At 41.5% G+C, this 26042-nt stretch overlaps 1 protein-coding gene across 1 annotated transcript in view; it reads right to left on the bottom strand.

Moving 5' to 3' along the window:
- Positions 1-324: 324 nt before the first annotated feature.
- Positions 325-26042, bottom strand: part of cacna2d1a (calcium channel, voltage-dependent, alpha 2/delta subunit 1a) — an 89109-nt gene continuing 63391 nt past the window's right edge. The window contains exons 17-38 of the mRNA XM_073481020.1: positions 25151-25243; positions 24971-25045; positions 24177-24248; positions 23951-24022; positions 23792-23853; positions 22862-22938; positions 19137-19197; positions 18254-18357; positions 16285-16369; positions 15974-16036; positions 14597-14709; positions 14424-14495; positions 13925-13992; positions 13800-13838; positions 13631-13702; positions 10576-10728; positions 9431-9483; positions 9083-9138; positions 7379-7505; positions 6522-6634; positions 5405-5487; positions 325-1843 (exon numbers count right to left, since the gene is read on the bottom strand). Coding sequence (XP_073337121.1) covers positions 1721-1843; positions 5405-5487; positions 6522-6634; positions 7379-7505; positions 9083-9138; positions 9431-9483; positions 10576-10728; positions 13631-13702; positions 13800-13838; positions 13925-13992; positions 14424-14495; positions 14597-14709; positions 15974-16036; positions 16285-16369; positions 18254-18357; positions 19137-19197; positions 22862-22938; positions 23792-23853; positions 23951-24022; positions 24177-24248; positions 24971-25045; positions 25151-25243 — 1836 coding nt within the window. The 3' untranslated portion in view covers positions 325-1720. The remainder of the gene's footprint in view (positions 1844-5404; positions 5488-6521; positions 6635-7378; positions 7506-9082; positions 9139-9430; positions 9484-10575; positions 10729-13630; positions 13703-13799; positions 13839-13924; positions 13993-14423; positions 14496-14596; positions 14710-15973; positions 16037-16284; positions 16370-18253; positions 18358-19136; positions 19198-22861; positions 22939-23791; positions 23854-23950; positions 24023-24176; positions 24249-24970; positions 25046-25150; positions 25244-26042) is intronic.

The following is a 26042-nucleotide window of genomic DNA, read 5'->3' as shown; positions in this document are numbered from 1 at the left end:
TGTTTTCTGTGGGAGGGAGGAGCTTCTGTTGGTGCGGACCTTGATCCCAAACTTTCAAGACCTTACTACATGTACAAGAACCTTTATAAAACACTGAAAAACAAAAAAACAACAACAAAAAAAACAAAAAGCATTATAGGTCTCCTTTAAATAAAACCATCAACAGAAAATCATCTGTCAGTTTTCACACTGAAGCTCAGTTGTTTTGTGTACGTAACTGATGGAAAAGAAAGCACACAAAATGAACCAATATGAACTAACATTGATGAAAATGAAATACAGCAGTAGACAGGATCATCAGCATGGACTGACTGCAGTGATTTCTGCTGGGTTGATATCATACCACAGTATAATAAACTGAAAGAGGCAACCTCGCTACTACACGGACGGAGAGGTTGTTCTTCACTCAGGAGATCGAACTGTAAAGACGAATCACAGCTGCACTTTGAAACACAGTGCGGATAGTAGTCATTTAATTTACAAAGTGACAGCAATGAATACAAATGTATGGTTGTCCTGTTTTGCCGAGCAAAATGTCAAACACAAATTCTGATACCCTCCTCGTTCGTTTGCTTTCGTGGTTGCAATAAAACAAACAGTAGCGTGCTAGCCACAGCCTACGAAGCCAAAGGGTTCGTCTGAGTCACACACTCCACATGGCACTCGAGATTTTGTCCAATGAGCATGCATAGGACACCAGCCAGGCTCAACCCTGACCGGTTAATACACACTATGGCAACAACGTTTTCATTGGAGCAATCCAACACCAAGGTGGGAAATCCGGATCGTTCACCACTCTTGATCAGAGCTGATGGGTGGGCGATCAGCTACGAAGTTAAAATCCGTACAGAAGAAGAAGTCAGGCGCTCTGTGGCAGTCGAAGGGGTGGTTTCTGTGCATAAATATTAACAATGAACGTGATTTCCACACTGCAAATACAGTATCTACATGAAAGAACACCGGGGTGAAAGTAAAAACGATGTATGTTGCGAACCCTCAGCGATACTGTGAAAATGTTCTGGGAAGCGCTATCTTAAAATCAGACTGCGACAACATTATCATCAGCAACCCCAACGGAGGCAAGAGAAGGGCGCGAGCTTGTGATGTAACAGTTTGGCATATGTTACTGCAATCTTAGCCGAATTCTCAACCACAAAGAAAATAAATACCTAAAAACTAGCCACTGCAAATCGATTCAAAATAAACGGTACGCTTACAAAGGGCAGCGCTGATTCTGGCAGTGGTGAATAAAACTGCTCGACATCTTCAACAAACACCAAGTCCCCCTCTTTGTGATGTGTTAAAAACCCTCTGATACTATAAGGCAGTCTGATCTCTTTCATCAATGACATCAAGCCAGAGAAAGTTCAGAAGTTGCCAATCAAAATTAATCTCTGGATTCCTCTGATCTCAGCTGGTGGGGGACCACTGACCGGATGAACAACAGCCGAAGCTCAAGTTCTTTCTCATCTTTCTTCCAACATTCATTTCTTTCGTCACTTGTGCCCATCGCATCCGGTGAAATCGCTTTGAGTAACCCCTGAAAATGAACGTATCAAAAGAAGAGATGGGCAGAGCGTGGGGATCACAGGTTTTTTGTTTGTTTGTTACAAGCGCTTCTCATCTGCGTTCATCGTTTTCGGTGGCAGCGTTGCATGCTGGTTGCCATCTGGGAGATAACCGAGGGAGGGAGAGAGGGTGTGATCAGGATGTTCGGAGGTCATGATTGGATGGCGTGGTGTCTGGAGCCGGTCATAACCCAGAGGAGCACCAGCTGAAGGGCCAGCATTAGCCAGAGTGAGGGGCTCAGACCGGATGCACCGCCACAGTCAGGGTCCTCCTCCTGGTGCCAGGCAGGGAGGAAAAGAAGTGAAGTTAGTGATTGTTAAAGCCAACATGTTAGACACTTTTCAACTGAGCATTCATTAAACCCCTCCCCCAAACAGAGATTGTCCAATCCAGTCCAGTAAAATGTTGGCATTGTACATTTCTGGAAACCAAGGATAAATGAAAACGAACCTAAACCGAACCAGACAAGTGCGTAGACCTAACCAGACCTTAAGTACAGCATCGTCACAACATAAAATTGAAACATAAAGTTAAAATGAAAAAAACTGTAAACTTTTAACAAATCTGTGGTTTGCAGAAACGTACAATTCCAACATTTTTTCTGCTGATTGTGCTGTCGAATCATAGCTTAGCAACTAGGCACAGCAAACCTGTCAAGCTTTGTGTTTCTCCAAATGCGTTGGTGTTCATGGGGCTATAGTAAGAGCAATACTTAGTATGTGTAAGAAACTGTCTCGTAAAATAAGTCACAATCATTAGCGAACCTGGCTAACTAGCTACATTAGTTCTTGTTGTGACATGTCAAAAAGAACCATTCACAACTAGCACATCCATAGAGAGGAAGCCAGTCCTCTTGTAATGTTAAAGAGGCTGTATGTAAGATTTTTAGTTGAAGAAAGTATGAAATCAACTGAAATTATCAACAGAAGCAGGGGTATCTACTGAAGTTAGCATGCTAACTGGCTAGCCTTGACCCGGCCCAGTCCAAAGCTCCCGTGCTAGCAGTGTAAACACCAACACTCCCCTGGTACCGAGCTCCCTGTCTGAACCGCTAGCTGCACTGGGCTAACTAGCTATAGGTTAGCAGTTACTCTGGTGACATGCTGCCCCTTATTTGTTTCGAGTATGGATTTGACAGGAGGCCAATTCTTACTCTTATTCTCTAATTCTTTCTCTCTTGTTTGACAATTACTAAGAATTTTGAGAAGTCATCTGCCGACTTTATCATTGTAAACTGCACAACGCAAAGCCTGACAGGTGCAGGACCTTAACAGCTCTAAGTAAGGGTGGTGGGGCTTCGCAAACGGCCAGCAGGAACTATGCAAGGTACAAACATGAGGTCAGAAAATATAGAAAAAGCTTCAAAACTTCTTTTGAAGACTTGACTGGAAAACTCTGAGCCATAACTAATTGGATACTCTCACTCTCTCTGTGAATTTTGCATCTGGAGAGGCACAAGGGAAAGAATGTCTTTCCTTGATTTGTTTATCGAGAGGAAAAACGTTGAGAATCATTAAAAGAGACGTCAGAACGTCTGGATGCAAACGAGAAGTGAGCGGTCTGTTTAAGCTAGCGTCTGGCCACATCAGAAATCAGATGTCAGAGCAGAGCAGAGATCGACACTAGAGTCTATTGCCTGAGACGGACAATGATAGATGGGGAAAGATACAAAGAGCATGGCTTGAAGTTCAAAGTCAGGTGAGATGGAGTAAATGTTGGCGAGCGGTGTGAGAGAAGTAGACTGGGAGGTAAGCTGGGGGGAGGTGAAGACAGATGGCGGTATAACATGAGAAAGAGTGACGGGTGAGGAAGATAAGGGTCAGGAAACGATGGGAAAAGACGTGAAGTAGTGGAACAAAGCAGAGACAACCAGAGATGCAGAAAAAAAGGCGGCGATAAGGTGAGAAAAGTGCGCAGGGGTCACGATTGAGGATAAGACAGTGATATAAATTAATGAAAGAGAAAGAGCTAGCGTTATGGGACTGACCCGAGACAGCACATGAACAGTGGCAGCAGTAACATGAGCAGAGAGGAGGCCAATGGGGAGCCTGCGCTCCTCCTTCGGCACATGGCCTCATCCTAACCATCAACAGCCAATCACAGAGCGGGAAACAGAGAAAACAGAGAGAAAGAGAATCATGCAGCAAAAGGTCCACACAGTTAGCAAGAAGTTAGAAAGCAAATATGAGCAAGAAAATTAGTTTTCAACAATTATAGTACAAGAAAGATGCATTCACTTGCGACTTAAGAGTGTGAGAGAAAGAGTTAGTGTGTGTGTGAGTGTGTGAGTGTGCAAGACAGTGCAGGCATAAGAGTTAATTCATAAAGCCGACAAACTTCGACACTGGAAAAAGACTATAGAGTGAAAACAAACAGAGCATTCAAGCGCAGAGGTTTCACACGCAGAGATTCATCAAGATGTTTGTTTAGCTTAGTTATTCATAGTCGAGCAACAACCCGCTGTTTGTCTCTGCGTGGGAAATCTGCGCACGTACGGCTTTCCAGGGATTGCAACAACACAAAAAAGAGATGACATGCACCATGTAAAGATATTAGTGATGGAAAGGTGCCATGGGTAGAATTTCCTCACTGATATACTGTTTCCATAACAGGAGCGCAGCTTAAGGATTTTGGGCCTCTGGCCAGTGAGGCTAAAAGCTGAGTGAAACCCTCCCTTAATTTTTTATTGGTCCCTAATATGTTGCTGTTGCGTCTCCTTCGGTGAAATGTCAAAACAGATCAGGTTGTTTCATCTGGAGTATACATTTGGAAGGAATAATGAATAAAAAAGATATGAAAAATGCTCCCAATAGCCGGCTCTTGGATGATATAAACTTAACATTCATATTACAATAAATTATCACAACAACCTTGATAACATCTAATGTAATAACACAATATTTCCTTCCTTCATATTTCAATCTGACCGGTTTGAAGCTTGATTTGTTGGTTGAACTTAGCTGTTAGTGGACTCTAATCAATATATTTATATTAACGATGGATCAGATGATTATGTGCTAAGTGAAAGGGGTCAAACCCACAGAGGATTCTCACCCGACCGCAGTTCCCTCGAGCTGTTTTAACATCTTTCAGCTTATTCTTTTGGTTTTATGGCCTGCTGCTTTAACTGCCCTCATCAATCACATTTCAAGCAGCACGAGGCAGCTGTTTTCAGCTAAAAAAAACCCAAAAAGCTCAAATAAACCTATTGTACGCTTCTTGCCCAGCACCAAACAGCTGATAAACACAGTTAGTGACGAGCTGGTGAACAAAGTGTAGCAATTAGCAGCAAATGAGCCAAAAACAAGCTAAAGAAATTGTGAATATTGTGACCAGACGTCTCCGAATAAATGCTTCTGTTGTGAGTAAGTAGGCAACTTTACTATAAAATGTCATAATGAGACAGGGTTGAATTTTTAAGCTTGATGCAGCGCCCCAAGTGGGCAAAAAACAGTCAATTATGGAGCTTTAATTCTATCGAATTCAGTAAATTCATGTTGTTTATCGTCTAGATGTGTTAGGATTGGATCAACAGATGATTATCACAGTTCTGCAAGTGCTGAAGTACTAAGAGACGCTCTGTTTTGCAAGCTGTCACCATGCCTAAATATTCCTTGGCGATAAACTTGAAGGATTTTAGCAGTGAAACCCAAAACAGTAGCCTCGGGGCAGACGCTTTAATTCGAAAGGCTTTTTGGATTTCAGCAAATTTCTGCAATTCTTACGAGACTATTAAAGCAGGAATGATACATGAAACCCTACACAGAGCACCCTCAGCAACACATTTGTGCAGTTAAAATTGTTGAGCAGTCCAGGTGTGATGAAAACAACTTACATGTTCAGTGTTATCAAAACAGACTGCAGGCCCTTTTCTGTACCGAGGATTGTTAGACAGTATACACGGATCAGGGCCGTCAGCTGGATGAGTACAGTCAGGAACATGACAGTTTCTGAGTGATTAGTAATAGCAGTAAACAAATTGCCCTTTGTAAGTAGACAATTGTCATGGGAAGTTCTAAATTATAACACTTTTGATTAATAAAATCACTGGGATGTATTATATTACTAATCAGGCAGATCCAACATAATTCTGCAAGGACTATAAAACGTTTTGGATTTCAAGCCCATTGCTCAATGAAATGGCCGTCAGTGTGTTTTCCAAGAGGCTTAATCTGTAATTGACAACAGCCTTGTGTGCTGGAGAGACCATCACGATTTGTTTGTAAGCTATTCATCAGACATATTCAACACTACCATCTGCTTTGCAGACACAGAGAGAAACCCAGTGTGTATACATCTGAGTTCCGGGCAAGTTTTAAATGTCAACTGCCATGGAAATGGTGATTATTGAGAATTACGCATCATGAGGAACAGCCTTTTACAGAAGCATGAAGAAAACACATCCTGTGTTCACCACTTTCTATGTAGCCCACGTCTATAATGCATTATAACACACTATGACCATTTATAGTGACTTTTAACCAGCTTGTAATGTGTTACAGAGGGATTCATTACTGTACTTAAAACACTAAAAGTAACCTCTAATCACATTATGCATGCATTATGCATAGTGTGATTATTGTTAATCGCATTCTGAATATGAATAATTCCTTATAACTTTAATAGATTATTAACCAGCAGCATCATAACGAGTTATGATGATTGTTATAAAGCATTATTAGTTTTAATAAGTGCTGATAACTTATTATACTAATTATAAAGCGCTTCAGACACACTATAATGCATTGTAAGTATGTTCGCAGTGTGTTATAATGCATTATAGACAGAGGCTTCATGGAAAGTGTTGGTGAATATATATCCTGTTGTCTTGTCATAATTAGCATTCATCCACTGTTATCTTGTCACAAACATACACTTTTAAAACATCTGTTGACTGAATCAAAATGTTCACGTTCTGTGCCAGATGACAGCTGCATCAGCTAAAAGGATACACTGCTTTTCTTCCTGTGTTAACGGCTTGCTGGCACAGGCCGAGCAGAAGTCTTTTCTATCAGCGATGATAAAGACCAGGTTCGTCTTGGGCAGCTTTTCGGCGTGGTACGTCCTGGAGAGGAGCAGACACACGAGAGACACAAGAGGAGTTGTTGACACATGGGCTAGAGTCCAGGAAAGATGGAGATAAAATTTCACCGAGACATGCTTACAGGAGATAGAGTAGGAAGTTGAATATTTAACCAGAGCGCAGTGAGAAGAGGACATTGATTTTGTACTGCAGACACTTATTATTTCACATACATGACTAAGTAACACTCTTGTAATCTTCGACACAATGAAAAAGCACACCGTGGATCGCTCAATCAAGTCTCCTGGCTGCCTTTTATTCCCGAGGGGACGCGAACCTGCTGTGCCACCCCACCTCCAAGACCTTTACTGAATCCCACATGTCGCTGGTGCACAAATGATTTTCTCTGCCTTTTTTATGGCGGTCGTTAAAAAGAAACGTGTGTGCGGCTAATGTGCAGGAACACCGCGCGGCATGCGGGCAGGCACTCCATTAGCCGGCACGAGGGGGCCTTAAAATGGCGTATGTACACACACATCTGCACAATCGCACACACTCGCGCGTGCCAAGACGGTGGTCTACGTTGGTGACTTAACTTCACCTTCATGGCATGTGAATTTTTACAGCCCTCTCTTAGCACCGCCTCTGGGGACTTCATTTGTGTCTTATGGATGCAAACCAATCGCTACAGGTCAGGGAAAGTGTTTGGACCCTAACATATCCTCCATGAGCATGTATCGACAGTATATGCCCAGTGTGTTGCTGAGAAGGTGTGGGTGTTTTTACCTGGAGCAGTTCAAACAGTCGAAAGTGCCGCTGAAAGACGCCTGGTCGGTCCCAAAGAAGTACTGCGTTTGCTCTGTGATGCAGACCTGTTTATGCTTGCCGTCTGACATCTCATCCTCCATCTCGGCTGCGGGATGATATCAGGTGTATTCATGTAAACAGACGCTTTCAAAGATATACACATCTGACACAAGATTCAAACAGTTATATTGTTAAAGTGTAACATAAAATAAACTTAAAATAAACTAGCTTTTTGTAGCTTTTGTAATAAATAATTGAAGAAAAAAATAACTTAAAGCAGTTTTAATTGATGTTTGCCCACTTAGCATCAAGAGAGGAGGGGGGGGGCGCCAAATCACACAAAAATGCCAGTTTCTACATAATGTTGCTTTAAAGGGTTTAAACGCACAGTATGTAATTTCTGACAATCCCTCTCAAGACGAAGACATAAGCAGCGTGGGATCATGGGAGTTTATGTCTTCACTATGTGACTTGGGCAGAAATGCTCACGGACGAGTTAACGTATCAAAGTTTGATTCACGTTACGTTCAGTTTCGTTCACTTCCTTCACCCGGAACCAAATGAAATGCACCATTACCGTTACAAAATTAGGATTTTTCTGGGTTTGAACATTGCTGGAAACATTTGGGATGATGTAAGTACACAAGTGTACCGAAATTACAACAGCAAAAATCAACAGCAATGCGCGTGTCACTGCGAGCTTTACTCCTGGGTAGGATGGCACACTCCGGCAAGCTGCCGTTCATGACCTCCCATCCTACTGAATCTATGTATTTGTATTTCCCGGATGAGTGATGGACAACTCTTTGCCGTAGCAGAACTTTTCTGTACCAAGCATTCACACAAAGGCTGGGAAAAGGGCTTTTAGGTAATCTGCACCATCAGACTGTAATATGTTGCAATATCCTCCATAAATCAATGTCTTTGGGTGTCTTTAAAACAATTCACTGAAAGACTTGAAGACAGAATCGACGGGGGGTTGGAGCCTAAACTCAAATCTTTTATGATGCATGGCTTGACTGCACTTTGTTCTTGGGGATGTTACAATTTGGTATTATTGCTTGTTTTTTTGTTTTGGTGGCTGTTTAAAATCATTTGTTTGTTTTTAAATAAATTCCTCAATAAAATACACGATTAGCTATTTCCGTTAGAAGAAAAAGTCGCCTCCAGTGAATTCAGATTCAGAATTTCACAGAAAGATCTTGCAAAAGATGGGGAAATTAAACCCAGGTTTAATGTTCTTACACCAGGAGAGGTTAGTCAGAAAAATGTGTTTCCTGTTATTGACCTGTTATTTTGTATTAGATCTGCTGATAATCCGTATTGTCTTACAGCACACACAAAAACAACTTTACATTCGCTGGGTCTGGGTCAGATGTGCAAAATGTTGCGCACATGAAATCCTCTGATGATGAATTCCTGTTCAGCTATGAAACAATATTGTTACTAACGCCATATTCTTGGCAGGTGGCGGGGGTTGTGCTAGAATCTCAAGATAAAAGAAACAGTTGAAAAATAGTGTGCTCAACATCTTTTCAGGCCTTGTCAAAGAAACTAAAATAAACATCGATTACTATTTCATTTCCGTAATGAGGCTATTTTTGGCTGTCCAGAGCTTGATTAAGGTTGCGAAAACCTTCAAAGCACTGTTGTTTTCCACGTGTCAAATGGACAGGAACTCACCTGCGTCCAAGAAATTGGGGAATGTGATGCTGACCAGTAACTGTTGCAGTATTGACCTAAAAAACAAAAACAAACCCCATGGATGAAAAATGTCTGGAACATAATCTACAATAAATAATCTGCGTGAATGCTAATGCATCAATAAATCAAGAGAGAAGATTTTGTGGAATGCTGACTGTCTTGGGAACAATTCAGCTTTTAAACAGATGCTATATGTCCATTTTGGAGGAACAAATCCTTGCCTGCTTTCCAGCAGTATCCGAGGACTTAAATGCTTTAAAAGTGTATATTTTTCTTATTAATCATTTGAAAAACACTATCAGGAAGAAGCTCTACAGAGGGACTCACCAGGCTGCAGCTGTCGCCCACCATCCTACATTCAAAATATCAGCAATTGTGGGCTACGGGAGACAAGCAAAATACAAATTAATATGAGAAAAGGACAAAATCAAGTCGTTCTAAGCTGCTTGAGCCTGTCTGAACATCCTGCTGTGTTTACAGTGGCTGCAGACACCACAGAGACCAGAAAGGTCCGGCCATAGATTTTCATGTTCCTGTCTCTCAGAGGAAATTAGAACACAATCCTCCTCAACAGATGCGCGCATAAATATGTAAACAAGGAGCCAGTGAGAAAACAAAGCAGCACACGGTTTGAATCAGAGGCACCAACATGCTGCTTTGATTACGGCTAGCATGCGAGGGCCTTGTTTTGGTGAATCACGGCTGTGTCCTTTCTCTTCAGCTGATGGCGTGTTGAGTCATCGGGGAGCCTTAACTAACCGTGTTAGAGGCATCGTCTGCTATTGACGGCATCTTTGATCAAGAGATGTCTGCACCTTTCATCTCACCTTGGTCACTCGAGCGTGTTGTACACATTTGCGGGAAATTACATGGTTTCCATTGTCTACTAATGAGGGGAATTTTTGCATCTTGAAATACCTTGGAGTAGCCGAATCTCTTTCTTAGGTACAGTATCAGCTTGTTACCTTTACTTACCGCTACCTGTAATGACCTCTGAGCATCCAAAACAAATTTGAAACGACGTCCGCAGACGTGTTTGCATCAATTTCGCCGTACATTTTGCAAGTGATGAAAAACAGTGCCTCTTTCTACATCACTCGCTTGTGTTAGCCAAGCACGCTAGACCACCTAATCCTGTTACCGTTACTGCAACTCCCACTCTAACGCTTTCACCATACCCTCTGCTTCCCTTCTCATCTGCTCCATCCAGATTTATGGCTCCCTGGCGACTGTAGGTTAGTGTGTTCGTGTGTGTGTGTGTGTGTGTGTGTGAGACCATTTGGAAGCAGGCAAGCATGGCTGCGAATGCATCTGTCTGTGCAGAGAAATGAGTAAATGTATATGTGTGGATATCAAAATGTGTGAACATGTAAGTAAGTGTGGGTGTGCACATGTGGGTGGCTCTGTGTGTGTGTGTGTGTGTGTGTGTGTTAGTGGTTGTGTGTGAATGGTCTCTGGCTTATGTAACTCACCACGTAGACGGATCGCAGGCCTGCAGCCGCCTTGCTCTCTTTCTTGGGTTCACAGATCGACTGGTAGTCGAAGGTCTTCTTGTAGGTGAACAGAGACGAGTTGACCAGGGTTGTCATGAGGGCCGGGTCGATAACACCAAAGAATTGCCCGATCTAAGGACAGGAAGAAAACATTTTTAAAAACGTATCTTTATAGCACTTTTATATCACATTAACAATTAAGTGTTTAAATAGAGAAAGAACAGAGCTAAACTAAAAAAGCTCCTGAACATGCTGTGATGAAATGATTAGTTGTCAAGTGTTACCTTATTTGCCAACTATCTTGATAATTGATTAATCGTTTGTTTTCAAATTCTCCGATTCCAGCTTCTAAAATGTTGATATTTTCTGGTTTCTTTCTTCCTTTATGTGCGGAAGCCCTGAGGGGCAAGTGAGGATATTTTTTTTTTGTTTTAATTGTTTCTGACCAAGTTTTTAAAACAAATGTTGGGAGAGTTTTTGTGGAAAACCAAGCAAAAATGAATTGTTTTCAGGAGATTTTTTTTATTCAGGAGACCTTTTTTAAACATGTGTGAAAAATAATTTAAAAAAATTCCAGGAGTTTTCATTTTTTTCACCTTTTTAACAGCACCATATATTGTACACATGCCTGCAGTTTTGTCTTGAGGCCACAGGACATAAATGTAACTGCCGAGCCGCTTTTGGCTCACTTTCTTCCTCTCATCATTCGTTCTGTACAGTATTCAAACATATCCAGATTTGGCATGTTGTTAGTTGAAGGTTTAGGTAATTATTAGCAAAATGACCACAAAGCAACTAACACACGGTGAACCTGAGGCTTTCTGGAGGCCAATCCAGCCTTGACTATACATTCAAACAAATTTCTAAGTATGTTTTTAATAGAATAGTTTGACATTTTGGGAAAATATCAGGCAAATATATCAGACTGTGCTTGACCTGACAACTTCAGAGCAGAAATCATTTCGGTAAAAAGGGTGGGAGAAGTGTATGAACCCTCGCTTTGTAGATTTTACCGACTGAGGTGTTCATTTACAGAGCACTTAAACACTTTTATACAGCCATCTCCCGATTGTTAGAAGTAAAACACATGCACAAAAGCAGTCAAGGGCGTGTATACATGGGTTAAAAATGTTCACAGTGAATTTACACACACACGCCGACACACACTCAGTAAATCACCCTCAAACCAGGATGATGGACTTCAGTATAATCTGATTAACACAGTCAACCAGGCGGCCATAAATTTCCACTGAGAGGAAGTAGTTTGTCTCGGCATCTCGGAGGTGTGACATGACCGTATGCACGGGAGTGTTTAAGTACTTGTGTATCCAGGAGGGAGTGTGTACAGTAGGTAGTGCTCATCCATGTGTGTGTCTGCACTGAGAGATATGTGTGTACGTGCGCGTGAGGAAATACAAACTATCCCTTTCCTTCCACTTTGTAAGGTCACCGTTAACAAGCCGTCCTCCGCATATCCATTCCTCTTTAGTCTAACAGCCAAAGGATATATAAATCTTCCAATCTATAAGGTAAAGGGAGCCTTCTCTCCTTTCCCCGTGCAATAACACAAATAATGAATTAACAGTCACAGCCCTGTTGGCTGCAGACTCCCCGAGGGTTTCGGAGAAAGAAAAGGAACGAGCTAGCGGGAGAAAGACATAAAGCGGGAGAGAAAAGCGAGAAGCTTACAGAGAGAGAGAAACGTTGCTCCTGTAGGAAATATGATTGAGGGCACACAGCCTTCTCCAAACAAGGCCTCAGGCCCCTGGGTTTTTAGTGCTGCTGCCAAACTTCAGAGGGCGACTGATTTATCCAGCGCACACCCAGCCCTGATTAGGAAGGAGCCGAGGCTGCATGAAAAAACATTTACTCAGATGACAGCAGGGGCCCGCTCTTAGCATTTAGCATAGGGCAAAGGGAGAAACGTGTGCGCCTACTGTAGGTGTGTTTGTGTGTGTCTGTTAATGATATGTAAAGACGGGTCGGATTGTGTTTTGAGAGGCTTCATTCATTTTTTTTGTTACGGTTGTTGAGGGCCAATTGAGACCGACTGAAGCTTCACAATAGGTTTGGCTGATCACGTTATAGATGAGTATCTTAAGTATTTTAAGTGTGAAAGCTTATTGTTTGTGGTAAGTAAAAAAAAAAAAAATCTTAACTCAAGGTCAACTTACTAACTTTTCCAGAGCTTTAAATTTCATTTCATGGCTTACTCTAGTGTACGGTGTTTGGTCACATGATTATATTTGGTCATATATGATTCTGATTCCTCCTGAAAGTGATAACAACTGAGCAAACTCCATTTTTTAAGGGTGTGAGACTGTGGACCATGTGCTAGTTGTTTTTTTTAATCAAAAAATCTTTCCGTCATTTTTATTGCCGAAAAAAAAAAAACATCTTTACAGATGGTAGACTCAGGAAACTGATCGGAAGAAAACCCTAAATTGGTCTCAGGTAATATCAACACAAACCAGTTATATTGTCCTAAAATGTGAATATGGGAACCATAAAAAATGTTTTGCACATGCTGAGATCATTAATCCATGTTGTCAAGATATTTGGACAAAAGCTTAAAACATCCATGTCTGCTCTCTTCTGAATTACAGCACCAAATGTAAGTTGTAAATAAGGCCTCTTTTATAAAGATGTTATAAGTTATTACTTGCTTTTGGAAAGTAAGCTAACCCATGAGAATTAATTAATGGATTAAAAACATTTAAAACTGCATTACTACCTCTGCCAAGATTGTTGTACTTTTCTTTTCGTTTCCATGTCTGTTTGTCTGTTTGTTTGTCAGCTGGACTACACATAATCCTGTCCCTCTTCATGCAGATCTAGATAATATGATGGATCCTGGAATTTTTCTCTCGCTTTTTTTGGGGGGTTTTTCAGCATTTTTGTTAATTTCTCAGCATATAATGTATGCATTATACCTATAAAGCACTGGTTGATGTATTAATCATTAACACAGAATCGCAGTTGACCTGCCGAGGTCTTGAGTTTTTGTGATTGAGAATAAAACGCAGAGGCCCACCTTAGAAATGTCATCATCTTGATTGGACATCACCAGGAAGCCCCCGTCATCCAGGATGGAACACTCTACTTGCTGGAATCACAGAGAGATTGAACCGGCGTTGCATGCTCATGACTGTTGTCCATAAATAACAGCTCAAAACATAAAAATATGCATTTAAGCTTCTTACCTCATCGTTTCGCTTACAGCCACATATCTCATCCTTGCACTGAAAATACAGTAGAGCAGAGATAATAATGAAAAGTGTGTGTCCTTGTGCAAACTGTATGTGCCATGCAGGTAGAATCTACTCACATCCACCCTCTGCGTGGTGTTGATGAAGCTCGCCATCCAGGCACTGATGTCCAACTTCACGCCGACCACTGGGATCAAACACAAAAGCCAGACATCCTAGATCATGTTGGACCTCTGTGTCAACTTTACTCTCTGAACTTTCGAAAATGCAAACTTGGCCAAGGATCACAGGAGACCAGACAACTTGATGTGTGGTTTGTGTGTGTGTGTGTGTGTGTGTTTGTGTGTATATGTCAGAGTGAGAGGGAGAAACAGACAAATGAGGAGTAGCGGCCTGTAAATATGGGATGAACTGTGTGTGTGTTTCAGACGGTATAAAGGCATGAATAGGGTTAAGGCTATAGGGTTGCATATGTAGGTGTGTAAATAAGAGACATAGCTGTAAGTGTGTTTATATGTCGGTGGCAGATTGAGAGAGACAACCTGAGGAATGAGGGGTATAAATGTATAAATACAAGCCTTTCTCTCTTTGTGTGTGAGTGTGTGAGTGTGTCCTTACCGGCTGGTTTGAGTGTGATATCATTTATGTCGATGTGTACTGCTCTGCTCACCAGGACTGAGTCGTCACTTGCTGCAAAAAAAGAATAATAAGGGAACGCTGACTATACGTGCAAACACACCGAGGCACAGGAAAACACACACACACACGCACGCATGTCGGCTTTTACTCACAGTTCTCTTTAGTGTAGGGAGTTGGAGTGAAGATGTACAGATCGTTATCCAAACTTCGCTTATAGAAGCTCGACTCGTACGTCTCTGCGTCTTCTTTCCAGGACAGCCCAGCACTGTCGTACACATTTATACAAAACAACACACACAAACACGCACACACACACAAGCAGACAATTCAATTATCAAATAGGAGTAATTTAATTACAACTTCAAGCTTCACTTATTAAGATAGTTATTGATGTGCTGATTGCAGGCAACTGCTGTCCTGCATTAAACCCAATAGTCCAGACTGATGTGTGCATTGGCCTCAACACCACAATCTTTTACACAAAGATTGTGCAAATACGTAGCAACAAAGACCATTCTTTGAAGTGTATTTTTACACTAGACCAAATAACGAAGGCCCCGGTGTGGGATTTTGGTTAGCATGCCAAAAGAGCCGTGATGTTTGTGGTATGTAAGTCTAGTGTGACGTTTACATACTTGTTGGACAGCGCTTTCTAAACAATAACACTGGCATAAGATGGCAACAACAAACATTTTCCATTTCTGTTACACGGGGATTGATTGCATCCTCTGCTCGGAAGATACGGATCTCTCGGACCTCATGTGTCCCCAATTTGCAGACAATTTAGGTTGCTTTGTAGTTGTTTTTATGCTTCTTTTTTTTTTAAACTGCTGGTAGCTGCATCATTAACATCATAGAAGTACGCATTTTAATCAATAGCAGCTTTGATTGCTTTGATTGCAAATGATGCTGGGGTATATTTTTATGCAGATGATGCTCTTATGTACACCCCTGTCTCTCAAGATGATGCCTGAAAACTCCTCATATGGTGGTAAACCATGACTAACTTCATCCTCCCCAAATAACAAAAATAGTTGTTTCCAAGGTAAATATATCTGTGTTGTTACGTGCCATCTTCTCCCATTATATCTGCAATACATCTGAAATATCAGAAAACATATTTGTGACGTGTAAGATGCCACTCTTTGACAATCTAAGACATCAAAAACCTTTCACGTTTCACCAGGAGGATACAGGCCAGGCCCAGAACTTACTGAAAGGATTATATACTGTAATGCTATCTGGATTGGGAGACGCTTGGGATCTCCCAATAGCAACTGGTAGAAGTAGTTAGGGATATAGGGACATGGGTCCTTGGACTGCTTTGCTTAGCGTGCTCCAACATGACTCAGACACAAACAATGGGAGGATGGATTAATGTTCATCATGAACATAAAGCACTTTGTGGGTTAGCTGTAGCTTTCTTAGCAGACCACATCATTATTCTTTATTAGATAATCCAGAACACATTATCTACTCCTTCCCATGCTTCTAAATCAACTCCCCTCCAGGATGAGCTCGACAAGTACCTTTTGGGGTAGACCCGTGTGATCCCTCCGTCGGTGGCAACAAATCTGGCCAAGACACCATCCCTGACAAGCAGAGAAGATAAAGTTATAAAACATACAGTTACAAAAACCTGGTCTGTGCTTTATGCCTGCATGACATTTACTGGTGATGGTGAAATACTTGAGTCATCTGCACTAAATTTTTCCACTTGGACATCCATTACCAAATACCAAGCAACAAAATAACTGACGCACTTTTTTTTTTAGTTTGTTTTGCTGGATCACAAAAAACAATCATGGTAAACTAGGCAAAATGTTGGTGCTTCACTTACTGCAACGCGCTAGTTTTCCAAATCTTGGTTAGTTCAGAAGTGATGCCAGCATCCAGCAGCAATCTGTTCACCAGCTCCACATTACCTAAACAGAAAAACATCACTTTATTGTCAATGTTATCTCTGGAAACCATTTGGTGTCTGCTGACTAATTAGAAAATTTTAAAGTAAAAGGTGCAATACGGAGCACTGGGGAAGTGTTGGTGTTTACCCTGCTAACACAGGAGCTTTGGTTCGGGACGGTACGGGGCTAACTGGTTAGCATCTAAACATTGCAACATGATACAGAATGTAGACTTCATGTCAAAACTGTTAGTCCTTCACATTATGTTGATAATTCTAGTTAAGCCTTCAATGTTTTCAACCAAAATTCTTACATATTGCACCTTTAAAGTTTCAAATCATCACATTTTAGGTGTCCCAAATGAACGAGTGCAACGTGGGAATAGGCTACAACTGATATACCAAAATAGAAACAGCTAGACAGACTGATGTGATGTTTTTTTGTTTTTTTTACAGAAAAATGTTCTGTGAAGAAAAGGTAACATCTCAAAAATCTCTTGTGCAGTAAGACCTAAACAGACACAACCTTATGAACCCATTAAAATATGTATTTAAAGTCTGCTATTGGTGAATGCACCTGATGCTGACGAGGTGTAGCTGGTGGGCTGGTATAGGTGCAACAAATTATTTTTCGAGACATTCAACAAGACCACATGACAAACGTAACAGGCGATAAAAGCCGTTCGCCCATTCTTTTGTCCATGCCCGCCACTTTGAACTCTCCGACGACCCGCTCCAGTCCATTAACATCGAGGCTCGTCGATATAGCCCCACCACCTCCTCCAACCTTTATGACACACCACACACATCAGAGAAAACAGCTGGTGTAACACTTTATTCCTCCCCCCCACCCCACCTTCCCTCCTCGTGCGGTGGTTTTCATTAGGGATCCTTTATTGAAGTCAGCCCAGGAATTCCTAATGTACTTCAACTTCTTCGCCACTGCAGTGGCTTAACCAAGTAAACCGTGTAACGATACTCAAGCCGCCAATAGTCCACATGGGCCATACTCCTCTCTCTCCCCCTCTGAACTCCCTGTGGACTCCATTAAACTAGCAGCTAATAATGGTGAAAGTAATATTTCAATTGGATGAGAAGTTTTATTGATCATGTTTGAACCAAGTTCTCGTTAAAGTAAACTTAAAGGGAATCTTTTATAAATACCTGAGGACCTTTTGTTTTACTCAGCGGGCACGATGCATATCAATGAGTGTATGCAAGAAATGGCAAGGATGTTAATGCATTGGTCAGATGTTTGGGAGAAGGTCCACTGGCCCCTGATTTGTGTTTTATTGCTCCTCTCGTGCTCCTGGCTTGACGTGTCCTGCTCTTTCTCACAAACACACAGTAATTGGATGAGGTCGAGCGGCTATGGGTGGGGTGTGGAAGGCATATTACTGGTGAATATTGTGCGAGTGCGAGCGCGTGTGTGTCACATCTAAGCCGACGTGCCTCACACATGTGCACTCAGGCGTGTGATGGTCAGACTTTTAGAGTTAGCATCAAATAGGTAACACGAACACAGGGGTTCCACATCACAAAGCTTTGCCTGGTCATGCACACCAAACAGCCAGACCTGTATTTCACTGGAAAGAGAGAGACCTCTGGGGAATAGGTTTCAGTTGACGGTCTTCCATTAAATTTTCAATGCACACCTAATGCTAAGCCAGATGGCCGAGATTCATTCACATTTACGCACTATAACAAATACTGTAAAGCTTAGCAGCTCTTTGTGATGCAAATGAGAGTCTGTAGTGAGAATGAGGTCCAAGTGTCCTGCAGAGTACATTAAAATCTAGGAGAAAACTTTCAGTTCTCAAGAAAGATTCCAGAGTTGATGGCACCAGGAGGATGTAAGTTGGAAAGAGGCATTGAAGAGAATATTTCCTCGTTTTTTTATACTCACACAACGGGTGGTTTGGAGTCTTAGTGTCGATGTAATCGTTGAACTCCATGAGGAACTCAGTGTTGTTTTTCTTCTTGTCAGGCTTTAAGTCCTTGCAGTACATTCTGCGGGAAACGAAAGCAGTTTATACAATACTGAAGTAATGTAAGCAGAAAAAAAGTGAATCACAGGGTTGAAATTTGCCTCTGTACTGAGTCATAGTCATCAGCAGGGGTGTCACGTTTCTACAAATCCATTTTCAATTACAAGGACATGATTTAATTTAATTTTGGATTTAAACGTTTCTGTTTTCAGCAATGACAGCTACTGTTTGCCATAGTTGGACTATCGAGTAAGCATGCAACGTGACGTCACAGTTGCATGCAGTCATTTGTAGAATATTTCTGACTGTCACACTATGGTGAGAGCATATGTCAGTGGGTGAGAGGATAGCCGTTTTGGGGCAAAATCCAGTCCAGTAGTTGGGGAAAATAGGACTAAAAGCTGTTTTCCACCTGCCATTTAACATCGAAAGCAGAAGAAGACACAATAAAACATCCTGTTGCACCGAACTGTGACTTGATTTCTGTATACTGTTACACCACGACTATCAGGTTTAGATCTGTCAAGATCAACAGACCATTGTTTTTATGCCCTGACAATTATTTATATTATAGTTTCAGGTGTAATAACAATATTTCACGAGTCAATTGAGAACAAACTGCTAAACACAAAAAGAAAAGGACAGTCACTAGATGGCAGAAGGGTACTTCACTACAATCTTGTTTCCTCACTATTTTTTTTGTTGTTTTTTTTGCATTTTGTGAGGCATGTGTTTAGCAGAACACATGTTTTTCTTTAAACACAAAGAAATGTAATCCAAATAAACTTCATGTCATCTTACCTCGGTGCAATAAACGTATAGCCGTACTCATCGAACTTGTCTGCCAGCAGGCTTTCAGAAACTGGTGAAAGGAATGAAATAGTATGAATTTCCTTCCCGTGCAGAATAATATCAGACAGGTTCAAATGAAACTGAAGTAATAATTGTATGCAGATGAGATGGTGCTCCACCGGGCAGAATGTAACACCTGTTGAATATTTAACAGTGCAGCAATAAGAGAGAAGTGCTATAGGGACCAAAAACTGAAATGAGATTTTATCTCTTGACAGACATTAACAGCACAACTCAACATATTCATCATTAGCACATCCCTCCTTTCAAAAAAGTTATCACATATCTACAAAACTGAAGTAAAAAAATACAGAAATGTAACACTGTAAAGAATACAGTCGTACACAAACAGCTAAAAATCAGGTAAAACAAGAAGGACCAGAACAGACTTGGCCAGACATGCTGGGTAACGGACCCACAAGGCTCAAGAACGGGAGGAGAGAGATGAAAGTAAAGGAAAAAATACTTGCCATTTTTCCCTGGAGTGGAAAAAATCCCAGCAGAGAGAAAGGGAGCGAACGACAGAATCATCCCCCAGGGAGGAAAAGACGAGAGGGAAAAGAAAGGAGGGGGAAAAAAGGCAGGGTAAAACCACAGGGGTCAAAGGTGACACAATATTTTATTCACAGAGCGAGTCCTGAATAGAAATATTGGATTCCAAACTAAAGGTTTGAGGCCTTTGGATGTAAATGGAGACAGTGCACAGAGAGAGGCTTACGATGCGGTCAGAAGGTTTTAAAGTTGTGATTTAGATGTGCTTTTAGCGTTTGTATTAGCATTCTTTTGGTCATAGAGGGTCTGCACTTCAGTGATGCATTTGCATTACAATACAGCACGTAGGAATATCAACCACAGCTCGTAACCTTAACGCTCCTTTGACATTCTCCAAAGCATGTCGTGTCGACAGTCGATTATACTGTACAGCAACATTTCTCATGACGACATGGGCTACTCCTTGTCCTCTTTGGTGGTCATGATTGGAAAATAATTGCACCCATGTGCTTTTTCTTTGATATTCGGTCACCACTTACTAATCCAACAAAGTATCTAGTAATGATGGATAGCAGGGAGATTTGGAGAGTGACGACTGCTTATATTTTCAGCTGTTTCGCACGCCTTTTCACACTGATGATGACAGTTTTGTGAATAACTGAATCGCTGCAATATCTAAGGTGTGCGGCTTGAATCCTTCCAAAATGAGAGCTGCCTTCAGGATTAATCAGTCTCACACACAGAAACATGTAAGACAAGAATCAGCATTGACAAATAGATGTGGGAAACGAAGACATGATACACTTTTTCCAAGTTCTCTTAGCTTTTTAAATTAACATTTATATCCAACATCTGAGTATAAAATGATATAAAATCTGGCTCCGGTTTCAGTCAAAACCACAGCGCTTAAAAGGGGATGCTTTGAGGGGATGTTTGATTCAATGACCACAAACAAGTCAAAACTGATGACAAAGCACACAGAAGGACAAACAGAAGAGATGAGGCTCAGTGTGTTACCAGGGATCCTGTCTTTCATTAGCATTTGTTTAACAAGGCTGTAAAAATCAAAGTGAGTCAAAAAAGAGAAAACTAAAGAAAACAAAAAAAGCAAAAAACGACTCATGTTTTGGGCACACACTCACAGCTTTCTCCTTTATGGCTTCACCTTTAAATAATGCAAACATCCTGTCCTTCCTGCTACAGCGAGTTAGTGCCAAAACCACATCTGAGGGCCATTGGAACAGGTGGGGGGTTAAATACATACATGCGCACGCAGACGTACACACACACACACCATCTGCGACACACTGTGTGGGCGCGCGTTGCATGCGAAGCGCTGCTTCTGAGAGCAGATGCCAGCTTGATTCAGCGTAACAGAATTGTCATTGTTAATCAGACGTCGCTAAATTAAGAAAAACAGAAAACAAAATGCTTCTGTGCTCCGGAGTCTGAAACACCACATATGAACGGAGTTAGGGGCGCAGTTACATCCAAAGTCTGCTGGTAGTGTGAGCATAAGGAGACAGGGGCTGTGAGGTAAAGCACAGGAGGAGAATACTTGCCCACAAAGTCTGCAGGGGGTCCAACACACCAGGAATGGTCAGGAGTTGAGGAGGACGGGAGAACAGGAGGAGGGAGGAGGGTAGAAGGGTGAGGAGAGGGAAGAGGGAATTGGGAAAGAGAGCAGTAAAGACAAAAAGAAGCCAACAGGGTTATGCAATATTTTATTCAAATGGACGTTGAATAAGAATATTGTATACAGAAGTACAGAACACTTAGAGATTAAGTAAGTTACCACTTGAAGATACAGGGTGTGTTTAAGGAATAATGTATGTGCACGTGTGTGTGGCTGTAACTACAGTTGTTGCAGGCCTCTAATAAGCCCATCCAAACCTCTTATTTGACCTATATGAAACGATTGGACAGGCTACTAGAGCTGCCAATAACTGACACAAAGCACACAGCCCCTGAGATTAGGCTCGGGGGCTGTGTGCTTTGTGTTTTTGTTAAAGATCCGCAGAGAGCTACGGAGGCAGCAACAGCCTTCTTCGGTGTCTAACGTTAGCATAAAGCACACACACCCAGAGTAACTGTAGCGCTGGGTCGCTTTTTTGGACTGAGGTTTGTTTGTGAAGGCTGTTTTGCTCGCGGGGCAGTCTGTAGTTCTGGAGGAGTGGTACTGAAGGGAGCCCCAACCTACACCTCAGAGACCGGGACAACCGTTAAAAGCAGTTTCCAAACTGCACTTAATGAAACTGCAAGAAAAATGAAGGTGATGAAATCTTCGATGTGATGGATTATCAATGTCAAGCAAGCTGCCTAAAGGTGTGAAATTTAAACATATGATATGGATCGGAAAATGGTTGGTATTAATGTACAGCTGTGTTGAGCAGATACACAACCACACTTATGGCTGTCTAAGGCCCACTTTTGGCTACTGAGTGCAGCCAGGCGGATGGCAAACATGGAGTCAGATGGACAGACTCTAACAAGGGACGGCTCCATCTTAATTGTAGTGAACACACACATACACACACACAGGCACACTCACTATAAAACCGTCCTTTGAGTAACACTATGAGTCAATGACATCTTTTACTAGTGGGAACAGACGTGGCTCAAAAGAGACGTGAGACGACATCGCCACGCATATGGAACCTCTGATCCACTGTATGGTATCCAATAGGCTTGAGGATGAACACACACACACACACACATACAGCCACTTGTAGACACACACACGCTCACACATAAACACACACACACATAGCGAGGAGCTGTAAATGACCTGATGAGTGCTATATGTGTGAAAGGGGACACTGGAGCCTCTCGTCCCGCTGTCTGGCGACGAAAACTTTGAACAGCGCCACAACTGAGGGTGTGTGTTGCCATAGACACAAGGAGAGGGCATGCAGGGGTTGGCGTAGATTTCTTTTTGGGGGGTGTGTGTATGTACTGTATATGAGCATGGGGCACTATAAGTGATGGACAGGAACCATAAGCTGAGGCAGGAGTGTTTCTCAGCCTTACATGGAGAGCAAAATACTGTCACTGGAGAACATTAGCAGTCATTTTCCAACCAGGATCATTTGTCTTCTGTGTGTATAAATGGAAGGTAAATGTTCCTGAGTGGAAAAGCTAAAAAGGGAACAGAAGATTGAACTGATTTAGATGGCACTTACATTTCGCCTGGGTGATTGTGTCGCCGATTTTAGCCGCAAGGTAATGCATACTGTAGTCAGGGAGGACCAGGGCCAGGCTGAGAGAGGACACACATACGATCATAAACAAAATATCATCACAGCACGGATTAAGTTTTGTTTTTGCCACATTGAGCCACTTTACTAAACTTTACTAAAGTTTTTGCAAGATTTTTTGTGAATCCTTATTTTTCTTTCACTGCATTGTTAAATTGAGTAAGCATTTAAAGGATAACTCAACAAATTTTACACACTGAAGTGTGTTTACAGGTCTTGTGGAGCGCTACATATGTGAATTTTTTTTAATATGAAGCTTGTTGTGGCTCCAGAGGAAGCTGCATGTAATCTGATAAACCATCTCACTTTTATAACACTGATTGACTCATTATGGACCTTTTAAAAACAAATGATCACAAGCGATACAACAGAAACCTGGTGTCTACAATACCTACAATGCAATTTAGCCACTGAGTGACGTCACTGAGGCAATTTAAAGATTGCATGCGGCTTCTTCTTGAGCCACAAAAGCCATTATACTACTTTTGTTGACCTATAGTACTCGCCAAGACCTAGAACACAGTGCAATGTGAAAAAACACACAATAAAAACATTGCATCCACCCCCAAAAATCATCACTATTCCAAAGACAATCTTTCAGTAAGTCCTGTTAAACATTTCTTAGCAGGAGGCTGAAATTACCAAATCATACACACACGTTCTAAATTTTTATCTGGACTGTGTCCTGAACTTAACAACACCCTGCTGCTCCAGTCCCAGTGAGAACAAAATGGTTTTATGTAATTATGAGAAACATTTCTCAAAGCATCTGGAGTTCCTCTCCCTCTGGACTGAAGTTTGCTAAGAAGGTACTTCACACACGCGATGGATGAATCACTTTATGATGATATTTACCTGTAGTCTGTCCCCTTCACTGGTCCAAAGGTGTACGTCCTCTGACCTACGTCAATGTAGCGCTTTGAGGGGTGACAGTTTGGTCAGTACATGTTACATTTTCTCAACAAATGTGTTTTAACTATCATGGATTCCGACATCCTCTGAGTATAAAATTACCTCATCTTGGGATTTCACCAAAGTAGATATCGTGTAACTTCCTTTTTGAGCGTCGATCATTTTTTTCCTTATCTGTAGACCAAATCATTATACATGATTGAATCAATTAATGAATTTAAAAAAGGAAAACAGAAATCAATCATGCTATATTCGAAAATAACCAGTGCCATTGATTTGTATATGAGCTCATGGGATCATAAGAGTTGAAGTAATCTATTTTCCAAACCTCCACTTTGATCTCGTTCTCCAGCTCTGCATCCAGGAAGTCCAGCGTTACAGGGTCAGTAAACTCTAAAGTCTAAGCGGAAAAGCAGGCAATTAGCCTGTGGCAATACTATAATTCAGAAATAACTCAGAATTTGTGGGCTTTGAGTACAAAGCCCAGAGAAATATTGACATATTGCAGACATCACTTATTGATCTTCTGTTTCCAAAACAGATTCTTTCTTTTTTTTCCAGGCTTTGAAAAGGGAACTAATTATGGACTAATTTATCTGTTGACGCTGACATTTGAACGCTGTAATCATCTGTGACCAATCTGTGCATGTGTTATTTACAAGAAGAGCGCATATCTCAGAGGTCAACAAGAAACATCTTGTTGGGTTTCAACAAACATCATGCCGGAGCCATCGGGACATTTAAAAAAAAAAAAAAAGAACTGAAATGTCGGCCAAGCGATACAAACAAAGTCAGTGTGGTAATTCAGGATAAGCAGAAATGCTGCAGATACAATGTCAGTTTAATGCTAAAATCATACTTTCTATGCAGGACAACCAAGATAACAAATCTTTCAGCAAATATTTTGTAAAATGTGACGACCGGTTGGCAAACGTCAGCAATAAGTCATAGGAAAATCCTTTGACAATCAGGAATGTCATGTTTTTCTTTGAATATTATTCATGTGCAACTATTGGGTTTTTAACAAAGTAACAGATAGTTGGAGCAACGTCAACTTTGACTAACTGGAGAAAAAAGAAAACGTCTGGTTGCTCTGAATCAGATTCTAGCGATCTGACCTACCAGTGGCTGGAGATTAGGGTGGAGCAGCACATATCCGTTCGGGTCGATGGCAAAGTAGTAGCCATTTGGTCCAAACTGCAGAAAAAAAAGGGAATAGAGATGAAGATATCCGGAACACTGGTAGCAAATATGATATCTGCTGTATGAGTAGGCTGGCTTCTCTATGTTGTGTGTTCTTACAGTAAACCGAGGCGTCAGTCTCTTGATATCTTCCAGGGACACGTCAATAGCCATGACCCCCAAGATGAGCTGGTTATGATATTTCGGAGCTTTCTGAAAGAAAACCACAGGGGGAAAAGAACCACTGTGAGACAACTTTATACCTCAACTCCACAACATTACCATTCATGTATACTGGGCATCTCTTTTCGTTTATTGTATTATCAGTGTCTGTTTGTGTCTTTCTAAATATCACGTTAGAGAATATAACATCCATTCCAAAACCGCACAAACTTAAATACTATTTTTCAACTTTTACAGTAGCAGCAGGCTGGAGTGGACATAGCATACTTAAGTAACGTTTTGAATGCAGGACTTGTATCTTTAGTGGATTATTTTCACAGAGCGGTATTAGTACTTTTACATAAGCAAAGGGTCTGAGTACTCCTTACACCACTGTGTAAGAGCCTAGTATGAGTCCTGTTGTTCTTTCTGGATGAGTCAAGGCCCTCTGTGCATTCTGAATGATTTCAAGGAAATGGGGTGCAATAGAAATCTGGACAGTCTCATTCCCAAAAGCTTTACATGCCGCCATGAGTCACTGACAAGGCATTTCCAGCCTTCGTATTCAGCCGTGGCGGAGGTAACCTCTCGTCCTTTGAGATAGACATGTAAACTCATCTTGAAGCACTTAGCTACCGGATCATTTGTCTCCCCGCTCTGCAGGTTTGATCTCTTTTTGATATTTGCTTTATGACGTCCCAGATCCTCTTCCTGTGGGGGCACGTGGGAGAGCTTTGAGGGACCTCAGCGTCAACAAAGGATATAAGGGAGACCCACAAGAAAGAGGGGGATAAAAGTAAAGGATGGGACGATAATTAAGATTATTCATGTCGCCTGTTTATTTTTTTAG

The sequence above is a fragment of the Pagrus major genome, chromosome 14 (assembly GCF_040436345.1).
Source record: "Pagrus major chromosome 14, Pma_NU_1.0".
Taxonomy (NCBI): domain Eukaryota; kingdom Metazoa; phylum Chordata; class Actinopteri; order Spariformes; family Sparidae; genus Pagrus; species Pagrus major.
The sequence above is the reverse complement of the archived record's forward strand: the minus strand, read 5'-3'. Positions and strand labels throughout refer to the sequence as shown.